The 21,096-nt window shown below is 32.9% G+C and overlaps 11 protein-coding genes across 11 annotated transcripts; 6 read left to right on the top strand and 5 right to left on the bottom strand.

Annotated features, from left to right (window-relative positions):
* Nucleotides 1-40: 40 nt before the first annotated feature.
* Nucleotides 41-2,443, top strand: cubi_02523 (hydroxyproline-rich glycoprotein DZ-HRGP precursor; the record flags this gene model as incomplete). Its single annotated transcript, XM_029019534.1, has 1 exon — nucleotides 41-2,443. One exon carries the CDS (start codon nucleotides 41-43, stop codon nucleotides 2,441-2,443), a length of 2,403 nt encoding a protein of 800 aa, XP_028874655.1.
* Nucleotides 2,444-3,046: 603 nt separating this feature from the next.
* Nucleotides 3,047-5,413, top strand: cubi_02522 (uncharacterized protein; the record flags this gene model as incomplete). The annotated part of the gene is made up of 1 exon (XM_029019533.1): nucleotides 3,047-5,413. The coding sequence occupies one exon, from the start codon at nucleotides 3,047-3,049 to the stop codon at nucleotides 5,411-5,413; it is 2,367 nt and encodes a 788-aa protein (XP_028874654.1).
* A 579-nt stretch (nucleotides 5,414-5,992) lies between these two features.
* On the top strand, nucleotides 5,993-7,537 carry cubi_02521 (pleckstrin domain-containing protein; the record flags this gene model as incomplete). The annotated part of the gene is made up of 1 exon (XM_029019532.1): nucleotides 5,993-7,537. One exon carries the CDS (start codon nucleotides 5,993-5,995, stop codon nucleotides 7,535-7,537), a length of 1,545 nt encoding a protein of 514 aa, XP_028874653.1.
* Nucleotides 7,538-7,652: 115 nt separating this feature from the next.
* cubi_02520 (uncharacterized protein) lies at nucleotides 7,653-8,669 on the bottom strand (the record flags this gene model as incomplete). Its single annotated transcript, XM_029019531.1, has 1 exon — nucleotides 7,653-8,669. One exon carries the CDS (start codon nucleotides 8,667-8,669, stop codon nucleotides 7,653-7,655), a length of 1,017 nt encoding a protein of 338 aa, XP_028874652.1.
* Nucleotides 8,670-9,310: 641 nt separating this feature from the next.
* Nucleotides 9,311-9,640, top strand: cubi_02519 (uncharacterized protein; the record flags this gene model as incomplete). Its single annotated transcript, XM_029019530.1, has 1 exon — nucleotides 9,311-9,640. One exon carries the CDS (start codon nucleotides 9,311-9,313, stop codon nucleotides 9,638-9,640), a length of 330 nt encoding a protein of 109 aa, XP_028874651.1.
* A 99-nt stretch (nucleotides 9,641-9,739) lies between these two features.
* On the bottom strand, nucleotides 9,740-10,693 carry cubi_02518 (mitochondrial carrier protein; the record flags this gene model as incomplete). The annotated part of the gene is made up of 1 exon (XM_029019529.1): nucleotides 9,740-10,693. The coding sequence occupies one exon, from the start codon at nucleotides 10,691-10,693 to the stop codon at nucleotides 9,740-9,742; it is 954 nt and encodes a 317-aa protein (XP_028874650.1).
* A 659-nt stretch (nucleotides 10,694-11,352) lies between these two features.
* cubi_02517 (uncharacterized protein) lies at nucleotides 11,353-13,002 on the bottom strand (the record flags this gene model as incomplete). The annotated part of the gene is made up of 1 exon (XM_029019528.1): nucleotides 11,353-13,002. One exon carries the CDS (start codon nucleotides 13,000-13,002, stop codon nucleotides 11,353-11,355), a length of 1,650 nt encoding a protein of 549 aa, XP_028874649.1.
* A 592-nt stretch (nucleotides 13,003-13,594) lies between these two features.
* Nucleotides 13,595-14,321, top strand: cubi_02516 (uncharacterized protein; the record flags this gene model as incomplete). The annotated part of the gene is made up of 5 exons (XM_029019527.1): nucleotides 13,595-13,657; nucleotides 13,737-13,823; nucleotides 13,909-13,962; nucleotides 14,024-14,118; nucleotides 14,198-14,321. The coding sequence occupies 5 exons, from the start codon at nucleotides 13,595-13,597 to the stop codon at nucleotides 14,319-14,321; spliced, it is 423 nt and encodes a 140-aa protein (XP_028874648.1).
* A 40-nt stretch (nucleotides 14,322-14,361) lies between these two features.
* Nucleotides 14,362-17,637, bottom strand: cubi_02515 (uncharacterized protein; the record flags this gene model as incomplete). Its single annotated transcript, XM_029019526.1, has 1 exon — nucleotides 14,362-17,637. One exon carries the CDS (start codon nucleotides 17,635-17,637, stop codon nucleotides 14,362-14,364), a length of 3,276 nt encoding a protein of 1,091 aa, XP_028874647.1.
* Nucleotides 17,638-18,317: 680 nt separating this feature from the next.
* Nucleotides 18,318-18,722, top strand: cubi_02514 (RNA binding domain-containing protein; the record flags this gene model as incomplete). The annotated part of the gene is made up of 1 exon (XM_029019525.1): nucleotides 18,318-18,722. One exon carries the CDS (start codon nucleotides 18,318-18,320, stop codon nucleotides 18,720-18,722), a length of 405 nt encoding a protein of 134 aa, XP_028874646.1.
* Nucleotides 18,723-18,816: 94 nt separating this feature from the next.
* cubi_02513 (SET domain-containing protein) lies at nucleotides 18,817-20,976 on the bottom strand (the record flags this gene model as incomplete). The annotated part of the gene is made up of 1 exon (XM_029019524.1): nucleotides 18,817-20,976. The coding sequence occupies one exon, from the start codon at nucleotides 20,974-20,976 to the stop codon at nucleotides 18,817-18,819; it is 2,160 nt and encodes a 719-aa protein (XP_028874645.1).
* Nucleotides 20,977-21,096: the final 120 nt, after the last annotated feature.

The raw sequence follows: 21,096 nt of genomic DNA, 5'->3' as shown, positions 1-21,096 counted from the left end.
AATAGATGAGGAAGAAAAATCTGGAAAAAGAGGTCCTAAAATGGACCCTTCAACTTCGGATATTACTTCTCTAGATAAGGAGCCGCAATCTAATCCAAATATAAGTGATCTTAAAAAAAGCGAATTAGAAGATGATGATGATAAACGTAGTATAGGAGGAGACTCAATCACTTCAGCAATTTCGTCATCTTCTTCTGGTTCTACTTCTTCTACTTCTTCTACTGGTTCTAATTCTTCTCTATCATCTTTAAAATCAGCAGGAAAGAAAGCTGCCAAAAAATTAAAGAAAAAGAAAAAGGCTTTAAAAAATAAAATGGGTGCAAGTGGATCATATACACTTCAAGGTAATAGTGATGATAGTATCGGGGGTAGTCGAGATATTTACACTGAGAGATATAAACGGAATTCTGAAAAAGAATATACAGACATTGATCCAAATGAAAATGATGATACACAGAGTATAGGAGGAGAATCAATAACTTCGTCTTCTTCTTCTGATTCTACTACTTCTTCCGATTCTACTACTTCTTCTGGTTCTACTTCTTCTGGTTCTACTTCTTCTCTATCATCTTTAAAATCAGCAGGAAAGAAGGCTGCCAAAAAATTAAAGAAAAAAGGCGTAGATCTAAAACGTAAACTTAGTAAATCAACACCTAATTTAAAAATGGGCGCAAGGGGATCATACACACTTAAGGATGATAGTAATGACAATATTACTGATACTGGGGGAAAGAAAAAAGGTGGTTTGTTTAAGAAACTTGGAAAGTCAGTAAGCAATTTCAAACTCTTTAAAAGTTCAGATAGCAAGCTAAATGAAGAAACCGAAAGTAAAAAAGATAAAAAGGGTAAAAAGAAAAAAATGCCTAAGTTAAGTAATAGATTAAGCAAATCTGCACCAGAAATTGGCCAGGATGAGAGTGGTAAAAAAGGGAAAAGAAAACTAAAATTAGTCAAAGGATTATTTTCCAAACCACATAAAAAACGACCTTATTCATCTAAAAAAGATGATAACGAACAAAGTGAAGGGGATGAGCATGGAGAGGAAAATCAGAAAAAGCATAAGAAAGGTATTATGAGTCGTTTAGGTCAATCTATGAGTAACTTGACTGGTAAATTAAAAACAAAAAAGTCTGATAAAGGTGACAAGCATAAGGAAAAAGGTAAAGATGGACGAAAAAGAAAAATTCCAAAATTGAAAATATTTAAGAAAAAAAGTCCCAAGCCTGATATCGAACCTCAAATTCCAATAAGTCAAAGAGGGCAACCTGAACATGTACATTTTGAAGAAACACGTGAAGCTGATCAATATTCTAGTGAAGATGAGGATGGATACCAAACTATCGAAGAATTAGGACTTAAAAGAGAAGAAGAAAAAGAAAAGCCTCAATCAGATAATGAAACAAAAAAAAATCCTGAGGAAATTGAAGCATTATATGCAAAAGTGAATAAACTTAGAAAACAAGCTCAATCAGGTGATGAAACAAAAGATGATGAAACAAAAAAAGATCCTGAAAAAATTGAAGCATTATATGCAAAAGTTAATAAACTCAAAAAACAAGCTCAATCAGGTGATGAAACAAAAAGTGATGAAACAAAAAAAGATCCTGAAAAAGTTGAAGCATTATATGCAAAAGTTAATAAATTTAAAAAACAAGCACAACCTAGTGAAAACGCCGAAAATGTTCCTAAAGAGGATGAAGAAAGTCCTAAAGAACAGAAATCTATACTTGAACCAACATCTGAAACGGAATCTACTTCTGCAACAACTGCTACAAGTACTGACCAAGAAGATAAAAAAACGCCCACTTCAAAAACTACTCCTTCTTCAAAAAAACCCAAGATAATGCCAAAACCTTTCCAGGATCCTCAGTCATCACCTGAAGAGTCACCTCACCCCTTTAAACTTGTCAAATTGAAAAAAGTTGAAAAACCAGTAAATACCTTCGTAGTGAAACCAAAAAAGAGTTCAGATGACCAAGATCTTTCTTCAAGTTCATCAACAACAAAAAAAACTCCATCTGCACCTGAAGAGTCTTTACCATCTCCGTCTGAAGAATCACAATCATCACCACCTCCACCTCCACCTCCACCACCACCACCACCTCTACCTACATCTTTAAGCTCTTCATCACTCTCAAAAACAAAAACCACTAGTAAACCGAATTTGGAATCAAAGACCAAACTATCATCTGATCAATCATTTAAAGAAGAACCATTAAAATTAACTCCAGATTCACTAAAAACCGCAAGAAAAAGTTTAAAAAATGTTAGTGAAGAGAAAAAACTTAATAAGGACTCAGGTAGCTCCTCCAAAAAAGTGGAAAGAGCTGGCAGTAATGGCAGTTTGATGGATTCACTGGTGGAGGCAATTCAAAAAAGAAGGGCCGACATTGATAATGATAAAGAAGAAACGGAACAAACTAGTGAAGATGAGTGGATGTAATCGTTAATTATACTTTTAACCATCTATCTAATACATTTGAGTGTAATCATATAAAAAGTTATAAAAAACTATCTTTTGTGAAATTTTTTAATCTCCTAGATATTCAAAAAAATTAATCAATGAACCTTTTTATTAGTATGTAGTATGCAAAATATGGTCTTTAAACAACTCTAAAAGACCAAACCTATACCCTTCCTAAATGTTACAATTATATGATTTTAAGTTCATTTTCTCTCCTTATTCCCTACTCTTTCTTTTCTTAAATCTAAATATCATTCAAATATTAAATCATTACAGATACCCGTTGAGACACGTACGTTGGCGCCACGCCCGGTCTAATGGCATGCTTAATTTAAATAGGGGATAGAAAAAAAATAAATGTTTATAAAGGGTATCAAGTAGAAGGTTCATACAGAAATAGGTAAGTAAATTTAATAAATCATTAAATCAATTCTCTAATAAAAGAGAAATAAATAGATTCTACTTATTTTTTACACAATACATATTTACATTCATTTTACTATTTTTTTTTTTCAAATTAAATTCACATAAACATTTTAAGAATTATAACTTTGAATTGGAATATAAATTGATATTGAAATCATGAAAGTCTTTAACTTTCTATTAACAGTCCCATTCATTTTTCTTATATATTCTCAATCTATTATTGCATATGAGAATGAACCAGTTCCACATACAGGAAGAAAAGGATTAACTAGAGAGAGAATTAATCATTTTGAGAGAATGATAAAAGAAAACGAGGAAAGATCTCCTCAATTAAAGGTTGTTAAGAGATCAAAACCATATTATGGAAAGTTCCCTATTGATGAAGAAAATATATCTACTCAAATTGATCAGAGAGGAGATATTTCTAAGGATGACATAGATGATATTGAGACTGAGACTCAGGCTCAAACCGATGTTGAGGTTGAAGATGAGTTTGATCCTCAAGAAATCGCTACTAGAAGTTTCATTGATAATATCTCTTCAGATGACGAAAACCAAAGTGATGTAGAGACAAACAATGAGGATATTAACACGAGAAATGTTGGAGAGTTTGATGTCAATCAGGATGAAGTTCCTAATAATGTCGATCAAACTGTAGATGACGTAAATGTAGGGGATTCTGTCAATACTAAAGAATCTGCAGATTTAAACACAAATTCATCAGTTAAAGACAAGAAAAAGAAAAGTTGGAGTTTTCCATCAGTTACCTTTGCAGCTCCAAAGAATCAGGAAAAGATGGATGACAAAAATAAGTTTGATGGTGTCTTAGAAAAACAAAAATTAAAGCGTGATAAAAAGGAAAAGAAATTAAGGAAAAAACAAGAGAAAGAGAGATTAAGACAAGACAAAGAGGAGAAAAAGAGGAGAGAAAAAGAAGAGAAGAATAGATTAAAGGAGGAAAAGAATAAATTAAAAGAAAAGAAAACATCGAAGTTTGATAAATTCCCAAAGGTAGGGTTTTCTAAGAATACATCCTCTGATTTAAAGGATGATGAAAATAAATCATCATGCTCTTCAAAGAAGGGAAAGAAGAACACACAGGGCCAAACCCAAACATATGAGGACACTTTGGAAGATAGACTAAATAGTCAAGAAGTTGTTTTTGAGGATATTCATGATGATATGTCTACTGTAGCTAGTGAAAATGAAATCTTTGAGAACCTTAGTTCTAATGACATAGAACACGTAGAAAGTGAAATTGACATTAAATTGGAAAAACCAAAAGATGATTTATTTGACTCTTACAGTGAAGATGAGGAATCTGAGATAAAAGCAAGAATTTTGGCAGGGAATGAAGAGGACTTCAAAACTGAAAGAATATCTTCAGAAGAAGCAATTCATGATAGTGACTCTGAATATTTTGAAAATGAGGACCCTCATATTGAATTAGATGAACAATATAGATTCAGTAAAGAATCAGAGGATATAATCTCAAAAGAAAAAGCTGTAGAACCATTAGAAAGAATTGATATTGAAGAACTTTCAGAAGATGAAGAGACTTCAAATGTTAGTGAGGCTCCAGCTTTAAGTAGTTATTCTGGAAATAATGAAGAGGAGGAAGAGGATGATAAGAATATTCAGAAATTTAGTAATGATTCCGAACTTTCAAATGATAACTTAAGTGAGGACCCAGTAATTGCTAATCATTCAATTGAAGAAGAAATAGTAATTGAAGATAAGAAAGATATGGATGAAGACTTTTCTAATAAAGATCCAAATGTTGAGGAGACTGGATCTAAAAACAAAGTAGGATCATTCTTTGGCAAGATCAAGTCATTCTTCAAAAGAAAACCTTTTATCAACTTGAATTGCAGAGGCCCATCTTGTATGAAGAGACTATCAAAGAAAGATGAACCAAAATACTCAAATGATTTCATTCCAAGAATCTATTTACTCTCCAGAGATGTTCCAAAAGAGGATCTTTATCGTGTACCAGAAATTATCTCAAGCTTAAGATCTGAGTCAAATAGATTAGTATTTGCATATCAATTAATGGACGGAAGTTTAATTCCATCATCAGCTTTAGCTCTAAACTCAAAAAGTTTTGTAGTTAGAAGATGGGGTAAAAAGGTTCAAACTAAACTTACAAAACTTAGATCAGAATTTGATAATTTGAAATCCAGATTAAGTTCAATGTATCATGAGGGAGTTTTAAAGGGAGAATTTGAATTGCTCATTGAAGAAATGGATGATTTAACTATTATGCTCTACTTGATTGCAAAGGAATTCCCAAGAAAAAGCCAATTTGCAAATAATGCAAAGGATATTCTCAGATACCCTGAGGTAGTATCTACTCCAGGGGAGAGATTGATTTCAATGTTCCGTAAATCAAAGATTTCAAAATGTTCTAAGAAATCATGCGAACCTAAACCAGAAAGGAGTGAAAGCGATAAACTTGCTATAAAAGCATTAAAGAAGAGAATGAAATTCATAAAGAAGAGATTAAATTCACTTTCTAAGTAGATTCTTTGCAACTTCACCAAGTTGATTTGCAATATGCGATCTAGCGGTAGTTTTCAAATATAATTTCGACGATTTCATTACACGCTATGTAGTTTATTAAACTTAAATAGTCACCTTTTCATTTTTTTTGGAATTATATTGCTTTTTAAAACAGTTGATCATGCCGTTTTTATGTGCATGCAAATTTACCGCCACATTTCACCGGTACGTTGGTGTTCCCGCTAGGTCCCTCCTCCTTTCCCGCCTGACAAAAATATTAGAATTACATGAAAGTGACATTTTAAAAAAAGAAAAGGTTTAAAGAGAGATAGACAGAAAAGGAAAAACGTGAGAGATTAAAAAAAAGGTTATAACTTGAGTTAGGTAGAGGTTAAAATACCAAAAGAGCTGGATTGGAGTTGAGAAGGTTTATAGGTATTGTATTATATATAAATATATATAAATAAATATATACATTTCTTTTTTGTTGATTTATTAGGGTTGAAAAAGTAATTTGGCTGATAAAAAAAGGTAGGAAAACACAACTGGAATATATCAAAGGGTTTTAATTAATGAATGACCAAGGAATGAAGATTTGAAATGCAAAATCAGAAAAGTGTCATAGAGGTAAACAGAGGAGAAGTTGGCGCCATACATGAAGAATTTAAACATGCAAATTCAAAATATATGAAAAATAATGAAAATGAGGGAGAAAGTGAGGATGACGATATTACTTGGTCTCAGGTTTTTAACATGATGTATAATGATGCTAAAGAAATAATTTCTCCTATTTCCAAGATTGTAAATTATGTAGCTCCAGACCCCAATGAGGAAGATTCTAGGCAAGCAAGAGCAGCATTTGAAGAGAAGATGTCAAAGCAAGTAAAACAACCAATCAGAAAGTACAAAATTGGGTCTCCTGGAGCAATTCATATGTATGATAAAGCTACAGGAGAGATAGTTTCAATACCAAGGAGGGAGAATTTATTTGACCAACAAAGTTTAGGAGCTGATGGTAACACTGTATTAATTAAGAAAAGGGGATTATTGGGTAACTTAAAGGAGGAGAATGTTAAGGACCCAATGGAAATTATAGAATCAGCACAGAATATTGAATCTTTCACTGGGACTGTCCAAGAAATTGAAAAAGAGAAAGGACGTTTGGGTTTGGGCTGGCAAATTGAGGGAGACCAAAGCGGCTCATATAGTGATAATAGTGGTAGTAGGAGGCATAGCTCTCCTGGAATAAAGAATACTCCGAGTACTCAATGTAATACAGATTCTTCTCCATGTACGAGGTTTGAAGAAGGAAGAAATGGGAAAGAAGAAAGGGATAGAGATATATACGAAGATGAAAAAAGTGATCAAGTTGACAAAGAAGATTCCGAATACTATGATGATGAAATCAACCAAGGTATGAGAAAACTTCACATTAATAATCAACAAAAAGGAAAAGGTCCAGGAGCTGAGTTAGTAATACCAAGATTATCATTAACTGAGAAACGGAGATCTATCTCAAAGAAATGTTCTGAAGAGGATTTAGCTACTGACAAAGATCACGCCTTATATAGAATGCATAGCGAAAGAAGACTTAATTACTATAAAAATAGATCTGATAGAGTACCTCATGGTAACTATCATTCCCACGCTTATACAATGGAGAATTTAGCCAGTACAATTCAAAGACCGATAACAACATCCAGAGAAGAAATCCTTAAATTATACACAAAAGAGGAGCTCAATAAGATTCAGTCATTTGTAGAAAAGGCTAATGAGCTGGTTTATGAGGGTCCTCTTGAGAAGAAGAACTCTTGGTCTTGGGGGCACAAACTTAGATGGGTTAAGTTATATAAATGTGAGATGCATTACTTTTTATCTCCTAAAGAATCAAATATTAGATCAAAAACACCTCTTGGAGTTATTAATTTCAAAGTAGCTGAATGGAGTTTACAGATTTCTGACTCTGACGAAAGGACATTTACTATAGCAGCTCGTGGAAATACAAGTAATGGACGAGGGTACCAGTGGAGGATTCCTACAAATTCTGAGCAAAGTAGAAAATCCTGGACTACAAGAATTGAAAAGATTCTCAAAGCAGCAGCTTTTATGCAACAACTAAAGGGAATTATCAGGATCCCAGCCTAAATGGTATGTGATTTGAGATACATAGTAAATAATTATACTTTAATAAATACACTTAAATAGTTAGATAAACAGGTTTTAGTGTTTATTAATCACTAATATACATTCTTTATATTAACTATTCAAATCTATTGTTGAAAGAGTCTTTATAAAAGCTGTTGTCATGAAGCTTTGAAAAAGAGGTATCGTACTCTTTTGGCTTTGGATCATCTAAATATAATATAGTATCACAATATGGTATGTCTCCCTGAATAAACTCCTTATTAGAGAGAGCTGCATTAATAGATGTATTTCTATTAGCAGTAAAGTTATTCTTGTTGAGAAACTGAATTTGATTGTGTTCAATTTCAATAAAATTGTTATCGGAGGTATCATTAGAAGTATTTTTTGTAGATGAACCAAGTCCAATACCAGATCCTGTTCCTGTTATTTTTCTTTTTACAGTTAAATCAGTATCTCCTCCAGAATCCGTTGTTCTACTTCCCAAAGATTTGTATGTTTTTCCAGAAATCCCATCATGAAACCTTAAAATCCTTAAAACATTATAAATGTTGGTCTTCTTGTCCTCTTTGAAAAACCCTGCTGTCTTGCTCCTCTGGATATGCCCTGTAGTATCTTTCTGGGAAAATGCTTGAACACGTGATATGTTGTTACTTTTTGATATCTGACCTAAAACTGGCTCAAAAACACAACTAGATAGATCATTTAATCCCAAAATATCATTGTCCAAATTCAAATCAGTCCCAGAAGTTGAAAGCTGTAGGGAGCTCCTATTATCTTCATGATTAGATGTATTCCTGTCTCTTACCTGTGTATTTGGACTTGGACGTAAAGATCCTTTTCGGTGGAAACTTGGACAAGTTTTACTGTAGTCGTGAGTTCTTCTTCTTGACAAGTTATAACTTGATTCTTCTCGACCATAGCTGAAATCCTTCTTCTCAAACCCAAAAGTCAAAGGAGAAAAGATTCTTGACCATGTAGACTTTTCCTTTTTGGAAGAGTCTTTCATTGATGATAAGCTTTTTGGAGTCAATGTCCCAATCATACTCGCAGATGCTGTTCTTCCTCCTGATATTGAAGACTTTCGTCTACTGTTGTACCTCTGTAGTACAGAGCTCGACTCACTCCGCCTCATTATAACTTTCTTGCTCAGAATTTCATTAAAATTGGTGGTTGAAAAGAGCTTAAAATGACTAGACTAAACTCTAAAAAAAAGAAAAAACAGAATGCTTTAGTTACCTTATTGAATATCCTCACTCTAAAACCATTTATCTCCAAAATGTACCTTTTATTTCCACTTTCTTTTTCAGCTTTCTTTGATTTCTGCTCCTTATTTAAAAGGATTTTAGTTATGCACACATTTGGCGCCAAGATAAAATTAAGAAAAGCCTAAATAATTCCTTTAAATAAACATACAAATATTATGCTGAGGTCAACAACAAAATGATATTTACTATAGTGCTTCAGTCTTAAAAGCCAGGTCTTCAAATGAACCCAAAAGTCCAGTTTTCAACTTTAGAAATAAAAAGACCCTTTTTTTTCTTAAACCGCCATCCTTACCCTCTCGTCTTTGTTTTGAACACCGCCTCTCCCCACAATTAAATTATCGATTTTGCATGTATCTCTCAGTGTCAAGTAGAAGGCGGGAAATCTAAACAATTAGAATTAAGAAATTGTTTGAGTAATATATCTTTGCAAATACACATTTTAGATTATTTTTTTTTCCAATAGTAACAAGGAAAATGTACTTCATTAGAGAAATGTAACTTAACTTTAATGAGGGAAAAGAACTCAAGACGTAAAATAGAGCCGGTTTATTATAGCCAGAGCGAAAATGATGATAGTAATGAAGATATTGATGAAATAGAGAGTGTGGTTTCTCAAAATGAATTTACTAGAAAGGGAGAAGGGATAGGTATTCAAGAAAGCTCCGAAGAAATCAACGACTTGGTTGAGTCAATAGATCTCACTCTTGTGGTGTGGCTTAGGGAGATGTATTGCAAATATAATCAACCATATTTGACTTGTCTGGATTGCTTAGAGCATTCAAACTACACGACAAGATTGGCAGAGGAGTTATTAATAAGTAAATTTGGTTCAAAATAACAAAAACTGTACATATTTGATGTTTGCGAAAGAGAAGATCGCCAAAATGTATTTAAAAAAATAGTGATAGTATTCATAATTTGCCTTGTAATCAAGTGACTACTTTCTACAAAGTTCGAACAAAGCTAGTGAAATTGCACAGGACGGTACAATCTTGAGTATTCTTGGAAACACTCCAGTATAGAAATTTTTCAAACCTCTTCTTTGAAATAGACTAGAAACAATCCTCCTGGCTGAGATTGGATCTTTCCCAAGTAAGTTGTGATTGAAGCTGTGGGTTTGGATATTAGTCTTTATAATATCTAGGGGATGGCTCACAAGAGTTGCCACTGTCCCTGAAAATGCAGCAATGGAAAAGAGCTTGATCGTTTTTTTCGGTCCACTGTCCATCTTCCTTTGCAAAATTATCCTCAACTTTTCAGTAAGAGTCCAGTAGACTGCTGTGAATGGCACATCCCTCAGAATTGTAATCCAAAGGCCTGACCATAATTGATACACATTGATGCATCTTATTGAATCCAATAAAGGTGCATTACGCCTATATACCTTGGCTCCGACTCCGTTTAGATTCAAAAATAACTCATTACCTATTTGAGCTTGGATTCGTGTCCTAACAAACTCCATTGGACAAACGAATAGAGTTGTAATTGTTCTTGCCTGGATTCCAGCAATACCGGGAGAGAATCCCATAGCATTAAGAAAATAGTAGTAAGTGTTGAAGAATATTATGTTTGAAGGGATGTTAAACATCATTGTTGGAAATAAGCCAGTCCAGAATGTACGCATTCCTCTGTGTCTATATAATTCTCTGATGATTTTCAATGTGTTAATATTACTTGGAGCTTGATGTAGTCTCACATCATTATCAGCACAAAGCTCACGATTAAAAATTTCGTTCGAATTTCTGTATACCCAATAATTTTTGATTACATCCAATGGGGTGCATGCAAATGACACTGCAAGCCCATTCAAAAATGTAAGTCCAATTGGAGATTTCAACCCGTGATACTTCTCGGCCTTATTATCCTCCTCGATCGAAGTTTTACTACGCATTAGTTGTGACAAATATTTCAAATGGTAGGGTACCTGCATTCATTAAAATCCGGGAATCCCAGGAAGGGATGCCTGCCTCTCTGAACAGTGAAATATCGAGTATTCAGCACCTACACTGTATAAACTTTGTATGTGAAAGCTTAGACTTAGAGATATGGAGAGAACTAACTATTATTTAGAGAAAGTTACTATGCACTCATCTGTGTGATTCTAGTTAGGACACCCCTTAAAGAAGTGGAATAGTTTAATACTGAAACCTATTCAGAAAAACTTAGACTTTAATCCAACAACCCAAGTAAACAATTCTTCCTCTTAGTTTAAGATATTTTGCACATTCAACAACTATAGTGAGTCCGCTTCCTTAATATTACCTCGACCACTAAGAAACATTTGTATCTCAACTATTACACCTGCTTACCAATTACCAGTGAAGCAGGTCTCCTACATATATATGTAACTGTACATAAATATATTCACATATATACACTTTAGATATTTGCCCCAATTAAATTGCTAAATGCATAAATATACTATATATATAACTTTAGATACCCATATACACCCATTTAATTCTAACCACTTGTCTCTTTGCCCTACTCTTTTGGCGGTAAAGCGGTGCATGCATTTACAGGCAATGGCGGGAAGCAAAAAAAGTACATTCAATTATTAGTTGACGTAAAAAAAAAATCTTGTTTTTTTTCCTTCATATAAAGAGTATAAATATGAGAAAAAGTCTGTGGGATGTTCATTATGAAGAGAGTTAAGGTGGGAGAAACGAAAAGTACTGTTAAGAAAGATTCGAAGGCGCCAAACAGTAACTTTACAGAAAGCACGTAAGTGATCCCAGAAGTAGTAATAGGGACAAAAGAAAGTAATTTAAAAGAGTCTTTTTTAAGGATCTTCCAAAAAGTTTTCTTGGAGGGGATCAAGTTTAAGAAACAGAAAACGGACGGATCCATGGAGTATTTACTTCTGAGTTTGTAAATCCATTGGTACTTTTTCTTAAATAATATAGTCTTTTTAATAGAAAGATAATAAATGGAAATAGCAATTCCCAGGGATCCCAAAATTTTTAGTCTGGGAGTGAGATCTGAGTCATAATGAACGTCATATAACCACAAAAGTTTGCTGCCAGTAGCTACAGAATATAGAAATATACTTAACAAGAAATACTTAATTAGAGTAGAGAGTTTAAAATGATGAAATGCTCCTTTCCCTGTAATAAACTCCAAAGACGAGTCCCAAATCCCGAGCAGAAAGAAACATGAAAATGAATAGTATTTTGCAATAAGATTATCCATATCATAAGTAAATAAGCATGGGGTGGCAAAAAGAAAGAAACCAATAATACAGTGAAAAGTCAATGCGAATTTGTAGTTGTTCATTAGAGATGTAAGGATATCCAACACCCCAAATAGAGATAGACAGAATATATATACCCAACAAAGTTTGAGTGGGTATGTGATTTGGAATGCTCTTCCTAAATTTGAAACCATAATGAAGGAATGAGCAAGAGTGAATAACACGAAGGTGAATAAAAGAGTAAAGAACCTGAATCTAATTGAAATGGAGTTATGTTGATCGAGATCTTGATACAACTCCTTTATATAACTTTCTTTTCGAACCATTCCATTAGATTCAAGTTCCACATTATTATAACACAACCTGTTTTGAACACAACTTTCACTATAACACAGTTCATCAACTTCAGTTCGTACATCGTGATTCATCATTTTAATTTTGTGTGAAGAACATAAAATGGAGATAATGAATGGAAAGAGAGTTATCTTAATTATTGGAATAGCAAACCAAAACAGAACCTTATTTAACAGTTTTGATCTCACAAAATTTCGAACTGTAGTTACTCTTATGAACCCAAGGTATAATTTATAGAATGAGAAAAACCCAATATTATCATCAAGCTCATAATCAATAAGTAAACAACCTGGAAAATCAGGCATTAGATAAAAAGAAATAGGTACCACCACAAGCAAGACTGTAAAAAATATAGGCATATATTTAATTAGAGTTGAAATTAATACATAACGAAATTTAAACGGAGTTTTGAAATAGAAACTTCTTCCTAAGATGTAGAAAAACAAAATAAGTGAGAATGAAAGCCACGTGCCAATATATCCCAATAGAGTTTGTGAAAAATAAGTAAAATAGCTATTTTCTGAACAACTATCCATTATTGAGACAATTATCAAAATAATCATAGAAATCGTCTTTAGGTGTCCGTCTGTCAAACAGTTAACTTTGAACTCAAAAACATTGTCTTGAGCTTCTTCACAGACATTTTCCTCCATCTTTCAAATATCCTCTTTAAATCTGACTTATATCTGATAGTATTTGAGGCTGAGTCTCTTGCTCCAAATATAATTACAGTTTAAACTTCTATAAAATATACATAGAATTCAGTTTCTATAAAAATAATAATTTATCATAAATATCAACTTTTTTGTTTTCAAATTGAATTTTTTTTCTAACTGTTTGGGTGGTAACTTTAGGCGCCACATTTAGAGATCATCATTTTTGATTATTTGGAAAAAAAATTAAAATACCGTTAACTAATTCACCTAAATTCTCTTCTTTCTTTTCAAATCAAACTCAAATCATTACTTAATTGTAAGCCAGTTCCAAGCCTACCTTTTCTCTTTGGTTTTTCCTAATAGATGTATTATTGACTAACCACCTTAAATATATATATATTAAAATTTTCGGTACCCGCTTTTGGCGCCAACCCATTAAATATAATTCATAATTTAACAAAACAAAAAAAAATTTTTTTTTTGTGATCTTAATTAGATTGAGGCCACTGTATAGTTTTTAAAAATTTCAAGAATTACTCAAATAAAACTATTGTTCTTGTAAGTAGATCAGTGTTACTGATGTTTATATATGTTTCTATTTGGGAAAAAACTAGATAAACAATGTGTGGAGGAAAATTGCAATGATGAATTTGTAAGTATAGAATAAAGATCAGTTCGATCTTCTGAAGAATTTTACTTCTTTTTACTCCCATTAACTTATTTTTTCACAGATTGATATCAAGAATAAGGTGGAACTGGAAGGCAGAAGTGGAAAACCTCCAAACTTGAGAGAAATTGGAGCAGCTACTTGGTTATACGTAAGTACATAAAAAATTCAAAGATCCAAATAAGCCTTCAAAAATAAAATTAATTATTCTATACTCAATTTTAAAATCATTTTAGCTACATAATATGGCAAATAAGTACCCAGAAGATCCTAATAGTAGCGATAAAGAGGTATAAACACTATAACATTAATTCGTAATATTAGCTAACCATACTCACTCCCCATCTTTAGAGATATAAAAACTGGATTTACCACTTTTCTAATCTTTACCCATGCAAGGTTTGTAGAAATGGTATGAAAAAAATTCTTGAAAATAATCCACCAAGGTAAGTTTAGTTTAATCAAATTGGATCTCTTATGATCTTCTGCCTATTTTAAAATCTGTAACATAACTCTTATAAAAAGTTTAAATGACAGAAAAGACTTCGTTCTATGGTTGTGTGAATTTCACAATAAGGTTAATCAAGAATTAGGAGCAAAAACTTATAAATGCAATTATCAGGATCTTCTTAAAAAATTCAATAATTAAAATGCTACATCCTTACATTCAAATCTTTAGTAGCTATAATCTAAGAATTTGTGTGATCTCCTGTTGTATTTGGGTCGTTACCACTAGCATTAGTATTAGCATTACTAAGATCTCGTTTTTTAAAAGCTTTAATTAAAAAGTCTACTCTTCTGTAGATATCATTTGGACTTCTGGTTTTTATAAACCAATCAAAACTGAATACATGGTCATTTTTAATTGCAGATAGAATCTGGTCCCAGCTTCCATAACCATATTGGAATGTATAATTAATTAGATACCTATCTTCAAGTTGGTTAAATGTCATATTCTTTGCTTGCTTACTATAAATGTTAAGGCTTTCAAGATCCAAATCTCTCCAGGGGTCATTCAAAGTTGAAAGCTTATCTTTGATCACTGCATTAAGTTCATCTCTTTTCTTTTGGTCTTCTTTAGAAGACTGAATCCTTTTAAAGTATCTATTCCAGTCAGCCAATTCCTCTGGACCCTTCTTCAGTAATGTATCAACATAGTCCTTAATCTCATTCTTGTCCTTATTTGACAAAACTTGTTCAACTTTGTCCAAGTTCTCCACTCCGTTAGTTTCTAAACATCTCAAAAGTAAATTGAATTCCCTTCTTGTCCAAGTCTTAAAGCCTTTTTGAAGTAAAATTCTCTTTTCTTCCTTTTCTTCTGAAGATATGTCTTCTATCTGCTTGTCCATTGGAATTTCTTCAATAGGAATTAGTAGGGAGTTTTCGTCAATAAATGGAATAGTACTTGTCTGGGAAAGCTTAATTAGTCCTGCATGTAGTTCACCCACATACCTGGATTCTCTCTTATGGAGTTCCATGATCCTCTTCTTATCATAAAACTGCCAATCATGCATCGGAGGTAGCTTATCTAATCCACGTGCAGAGTTCTGCCTATTAATGTATTTCTGGATAAGCTTTAAGGTATAATTCTCTAGCCTTCCTCTGCGTCTTTCCTCACGTTCTTGGTCAATTTTTTCAATACTGATCTTTCCCCAGGCTTGTCTATCCTGCTGTTTTTGAACCTCATTATAGTCTATCCCCTCGAACTCATATAAAGAGTTAGTATTAGTTGTTCCTGCATTAATGATCTTATCTGATTCTCCCTTTCCTCCATTGTGACTTCCATTCAAACTAAAATTCATAAGAGACCCTTGAATATGCTTCTGGATTTTCATCTGCAAAGACTCTGTCTTCTTTTCTCCCCCTGATATAATTGCTTCAATATCTTCCTCAGTAATGTTTACATTTGTAGTTTTGAGGATTTCATTTGCACCATATTGTATCATTGTCATTAACTCATTCTTGGATAATGCATTATTTTCTAATCCAACATTATGAACCGAACTCTGACCTTTAAGCCTACCTTGTTGGATAATAGCAAAATCAAGTTGAAGCTTAAGATTAGCTCTTTCTATAATCTTTTCTTCTATAGTATGCTCGTGACAAAGTCTAAAAACGAATACCGGTTTTTTCTGGCCAATCCTGTGAGCTCTGTCCATAGCTTGAAGATCAGCCTGAGGATTCCAATCTGAGTCATACAAAATAACAATGTCAGCTGTAGCCAGGTTAATTCCCAAACCCCCAGCTCTAGTGGAAAGCAGAAATACAAGTTTCTGACTATCAGGTTTATTAAACTCAGAAATCTGTCTATCTCTGTCATCTCCTGAAGTATTTCCATCAATCCTACAGTGAGGAAAGCCTCTCATATGACAATAATCTTCAAGAATGTCCAATACACGTGCCATCTGGCTGAAAATTAAAATCCTACTCCCCTTGGAGACCAGTTTTTTAATTAGACGATCCATTAATACCATTTTCCCAGAGTTATCTACAACATGCTCTCCAAAAGGATCCACAGACTTGTCTTCATATCCATCAAAAAGGTATGGATGGTTGCAAGCTTTTCTAAGTTGCATTGCAAGATTAATGAGTCTAAGTTTGCCTCCACCTTCTTTCTCCTGTAAAGCATCGACATTTTTTGAAAGAAGGTCCTTGTACAACCTTCTTTGCATGTTAGTAAGGGGTACATATAAAAGAATCTCTTTCTTAGGAGGAATATCAATTTCCACCTCAGATTTAACTCTTCTAAGCATGAAAGGACGTAGTATTCTGTGGAATCTGCCAATAATGGCCTGCTCCTCCTCCCCTGTCTGAGCTTCAAAGAGAGCCTCAAACTCTTCAGAACTAGAGAATATCTCTGGATAAAGGAAGTTTAAAAGAGACCAAAGTTCCTTTAGACTATTTTGAAGAGGAGTGCCAGTCAAAAGTAACCTAAATCGAGTATTTAACTGTCTAACAGTTTGGCTAAGCTTGGAATTGGCATTCTTTATCCTATGAGCCTCGTCTATTATTACTGAATGAAAATTCCTTTTTAAAAACCAAGTTCTCTCCTTTAAGAGCATCTCGTAAGATGTGACTATAACATCACAGGTACCTTTTTCGAGATCTCTTTCGTCAATATGACTTAATTCATTATCCATGAGATTTGACCTTTCCTGACCATTCCCTAAAAATTTGATAGCTCTAATGCTTGGACAAAACCTTGCAATTTCATTCATCCAATTCCCTAAAGTACTTTTTGGAGACAAAACAAGATGCAACCCTTTAATATCACGGTATTCACGAAGATAAGCTAATAATGAAATCGACTGAAAAGTTTTTCCGAGACCCATTTCATCAGCCAGTATCCCATTCAATCCCCCTTCATATAAGTTAATAAGCCAGTTTAAGCCTTCCAGCTGATATGGTTTTAATTCTCCATTTTGTATACAACTTGGTTGTACTTGCAATCTAGTGTGAGGTCGATAACCATAAATTTCTTCTTCAGTTTCTCTAAAAAGCTCAATATCATCATCCTTACTCATAAAATGGTTGTGAGTGGAAAGCTTTTGTTTCTTGGCTACCTTTTCACCAGTTTCTTCTATTTGGCCATCATCGTTACCATATTTAATAGGGTTTAAAGACCTTGCCAGTATAAAGCTGGTATATGATTCACTTTGATCCAACAAAAGTTGCAATCTGGATTTATTTGCATCACTTCCCACAGTTTCTCTCATCTTATCTGCCATTTTGTGATGCATATCTACCTCTCTTTTCAAGTATTTTTCCGATTCTTCAAGTATATTTTTTGGGGTCTCCTCTTCACCACTACTTATTTCGAATTCTGATTCGACACTTTTTTCATGTTTAGTGTTGGTTTTACCTATCTTGATTTCATGATTTTCCCCAATATTCACACTAAAATTTTCATGAGAACTTTTGTTTTCATTAAACTCTTCCTTGCATTTTTGGTTATTATTCATCATTGTTTTCTTTTTACTAATGTTTAATCTTCTTTATGTACCTTTTCTCAGCTCCTTCATTTATCACAAATTATACCAAAATTCTTCAATTTTTTTTCTCTCCCGACCACTTAATCAGTCTGCTTTCTTTGTATTCCTATGGTATTACTTGTATAAAGGAATACTTTACTTAAAAAAAAAGTAAAAAATGTTCCCGCCAAAAGTTCATTGAGCACATTTAAAAAGAACAAATTTACAAAATAATTAAAAAGAAGATGTGTCAGTCAAAATTTTTTAAAAAACAAGTAGCAAAGTTAAGAGCAACAGAAAACTTCTAGAAATTTTTAAAGAAAAATAAGCAATTCTTTTTTTATAATACTTAAACTAATTAGGGAAAACACTAATTTACAATGTTATTGTTTTAACTTTGCACTCAAATGATTAAATAAATGATAAAGGCAATAATTATGGCGCCTGAGTTTGGCGCCATACGTGTCAAAATTTAATAATTAAAAAATAAATAGTTAAATAAGTAAAATATGATTAGAGAATAAGTTTCTTATTTAATTTATTTAATAGAAAAAAATTATGGGAATTTACCGGGTAACAGTAACAAGGAACGAAACCAATTAAAAAGTAAATTTAGTCTAGTTTGACATCGAGTAAATTTAAATCGAATTTTTTGTTTTAATAAATATTTGCCAATGAGCCAAAACGAGGCAAGTGAAGAAACAGGTTTTAATCCTAGGGCATTTCCATTAGCTTCTCCAGATTTAAACAACAAGATTATTAACTTGGTGCAACAAGCTTGCAGCTATAAGCAATTAAGGAAAGGAGCAAATGAAGCAACTAAGGCTTTAAATAGAGGTGTAGCTGAAGTGGTTTTGCTCGCTGCAGATGCTGAGCCTTTGGAAATTCTTCTTCATCTTCCATTAGTTTGTGAAGATAAAAATACTCCTTATGTTTTTGTCCGATCAAAAGTTGCTCTAGGACGTGCTTGCGGAGTATCTAGACCAGTTATAGCAGCAGCAATTACATCAAAGGATGGCTCAAGTTTGTCTCACCAGATTACTGAGCTAAAGAACCAAATAGAGCGAATTCTAGTATAAAAAGAGTTAATTCTAAGTTCTAATAAGTGCAGTTTAGAATGAGATTCTTCTATTATTCTTGCTATATTTAACTCTAGATTGTTTTTTCCTGTCTTTAACTTTTTCTCTTTTTAAACTTTGCTAGAGAAAGTTTTATTAAATCTATTTGGCTGGAATAATATGATATAGCTCTTTCTCCCCAGTCTTGGAACCAAAAAGGCCTTAACTCGGCTGAAGAAGATTTGTAGCTTTGGAGCAAATTATGATGTTCTATGCAGGGTTTTAATAAACTCTCTAAAATTTCATAGACTATTTGCATGTAATCAATATTAGAATATTTATTTGGTTCCCCTCCGTTTTTGTCCCAATTTTTGAGAGTAGAAATTGGATCATTAGATGTTACTACATCTATACACTTAAAGAGTAAATCTTGATTAGTTAGTTTCTCCAAAGATAGTTTGGAAAATATGTGATCAGTTGGAATATTGGAATGCTTCAACACTAAAATCTTCATTTTATACAATGGGTCATCATCCTCAGGTTCTAAGTTTAATGTTAGTGTGTCAAACAAGCCGGAAATAGGCTTTGTTATAGGGATAAATCCATAGCCAAATAAGCATTCACTGCTTGACAAAATGCCATACCTAATATATACCTCGCAGTTTTTTGGAATTTCCACTTCATTCTTAATAGAAATCATGTTATTCTCAAAATCCAAGAATGGAGATGAACATTGTGCCAAATGTGAATGATTAAACATATCAGCAATTGGTAAGATTGTACGTACTCCATCAATAGGTACTGGTAATATCAAATTATTCGATTCCCCATTCAGTGAAAAGTCTGTAACAGGTATACTAATGAGTTCAAGATGATCATTATTTTCGTTAGATTGACTAATCACTTTTAAACCATTCATATTTCCTAATTTTTCGTGCTTATAAAACTCCTCATTTAAAGGCCACCATTTGATACTAAATGACCTAGTATCTAAAACGTACTTTGTCTGATTAAATTTCTTCCATGTGAATATGCTTTTGTAATCCAAATCCTTAAAAAAGCTTATGGACTCTGACACCTTCTGGTCTCCAAGGAGATCACTCAACCTTTTTGCCTCATTTTGAACGATATCCAAGAGAAAATACACATGTTTTATCAAATCATAAAGTTCATCTATGCTATTGGAAATTCTACTCCCAAAATCATTCCCACCATGTGACAGAAAATCCCTGACCTCTTTTGGCGCCATGTACATGTTTTGATTGCATGCATGCGTTGGATTTTGCCACATAGAAATTATCTTATTCCATTTTGATTTTTCTCCTTTAGAAACCTGAAATACAGTAAAAAGAAGTAGAATAGAGTCGTGGTCGATTGGTTCATACATAATATTTTGCTCAGAACCGTTGGATAAAGTGGAAATTTCGCCAATTGCAGACTTCATTTCATTAATATACTGTGTTGGATTAGTTAGAAATCTTGCAATGTACCCAAAATCCTCAGAATATATTGCATTGTAAAATGATAGTGCATGATACAAAGAAATTTCAATAATTTTCGTATCAGCTTCAATTTTTTCTGTAGAGTAGAGTCCTCTTCCATGGTCAGGATGAACACCCACTCCAAGTTTTCTGAGTACAATAGGATGCTTTATGTGTTTCTCACCTTCAGAAAGACTTTCAATTATTTCGTCAAAATAAGATGAATCAATTTCAATATTCAAACTCGAAGCATCCTCTAATGAAGGCTTACATATGTTTTCCAAGGACAACATCACCAAAGAAAGGCATTGATTTAATAAGTATAGATAGTTATCCGTAGGATTACCAGGCTTCTCAGCACTTTGGTTAACTTTGGAGATTTCATCTTTAATGATATTTTTCAAAAGAAGAAGAGCTTTAATCATTACAAAAGGATTATAAAATGGGACATTTGTGACATTCTGAGAATATTTTTCAAACAAAGACTTTGGAAAATCAACTTGAGCTTTTCCTGAAGTGCTCTTTGAAATATAGTCATTTTTATTATATGCTAATGCTAAATATGTATCCTTATCTGTCATGCTTGAAATGTAAATGGAGTGAATTAACTTGACCAACCTTTCAAAAATGTTTTTCAAGTTTTCCTGAACTTTCAAGTTATCTCCTAAATCCTCTTTTAGCCATAGAGTCACGTAAGGCCCAGGCACCCCCCATTCTTCCAAAAGTTTCTTCCTATTGTTTACAAGAGACTCATCTGCATCCAATTCAACTGGTAATTTTACTACAAAATCCATATTAGTACATTATATACAAGTATGTAACATCAATTATTTCAAAAAGAGGTCTACTTAGAGAAATTTACTAATATTAATAATATTTAGGTATAAATGAACTTGTAAATTTAAGACTATTTT

Source organism: Cryptosporidium ubiquitum (genome assembly GCF_001865345.1).
Source record: "Cryptosporidium ubiquitum isolate 39726 chromosome Unknown contig_4, whole genome shotgun sequence".
NCBI lineage: Eukaryota > Apicomplexa > Conoidasida > Eucoccidiorida > Cryptosporidiidae > Cryptosporidium > Cryptosporidium ubiquitum.
The sequence above is the reverse complement of the archived record's forward strand: the minus strand, read 5'-3'. Positions and strand labels throughout refer to the sequence as shown.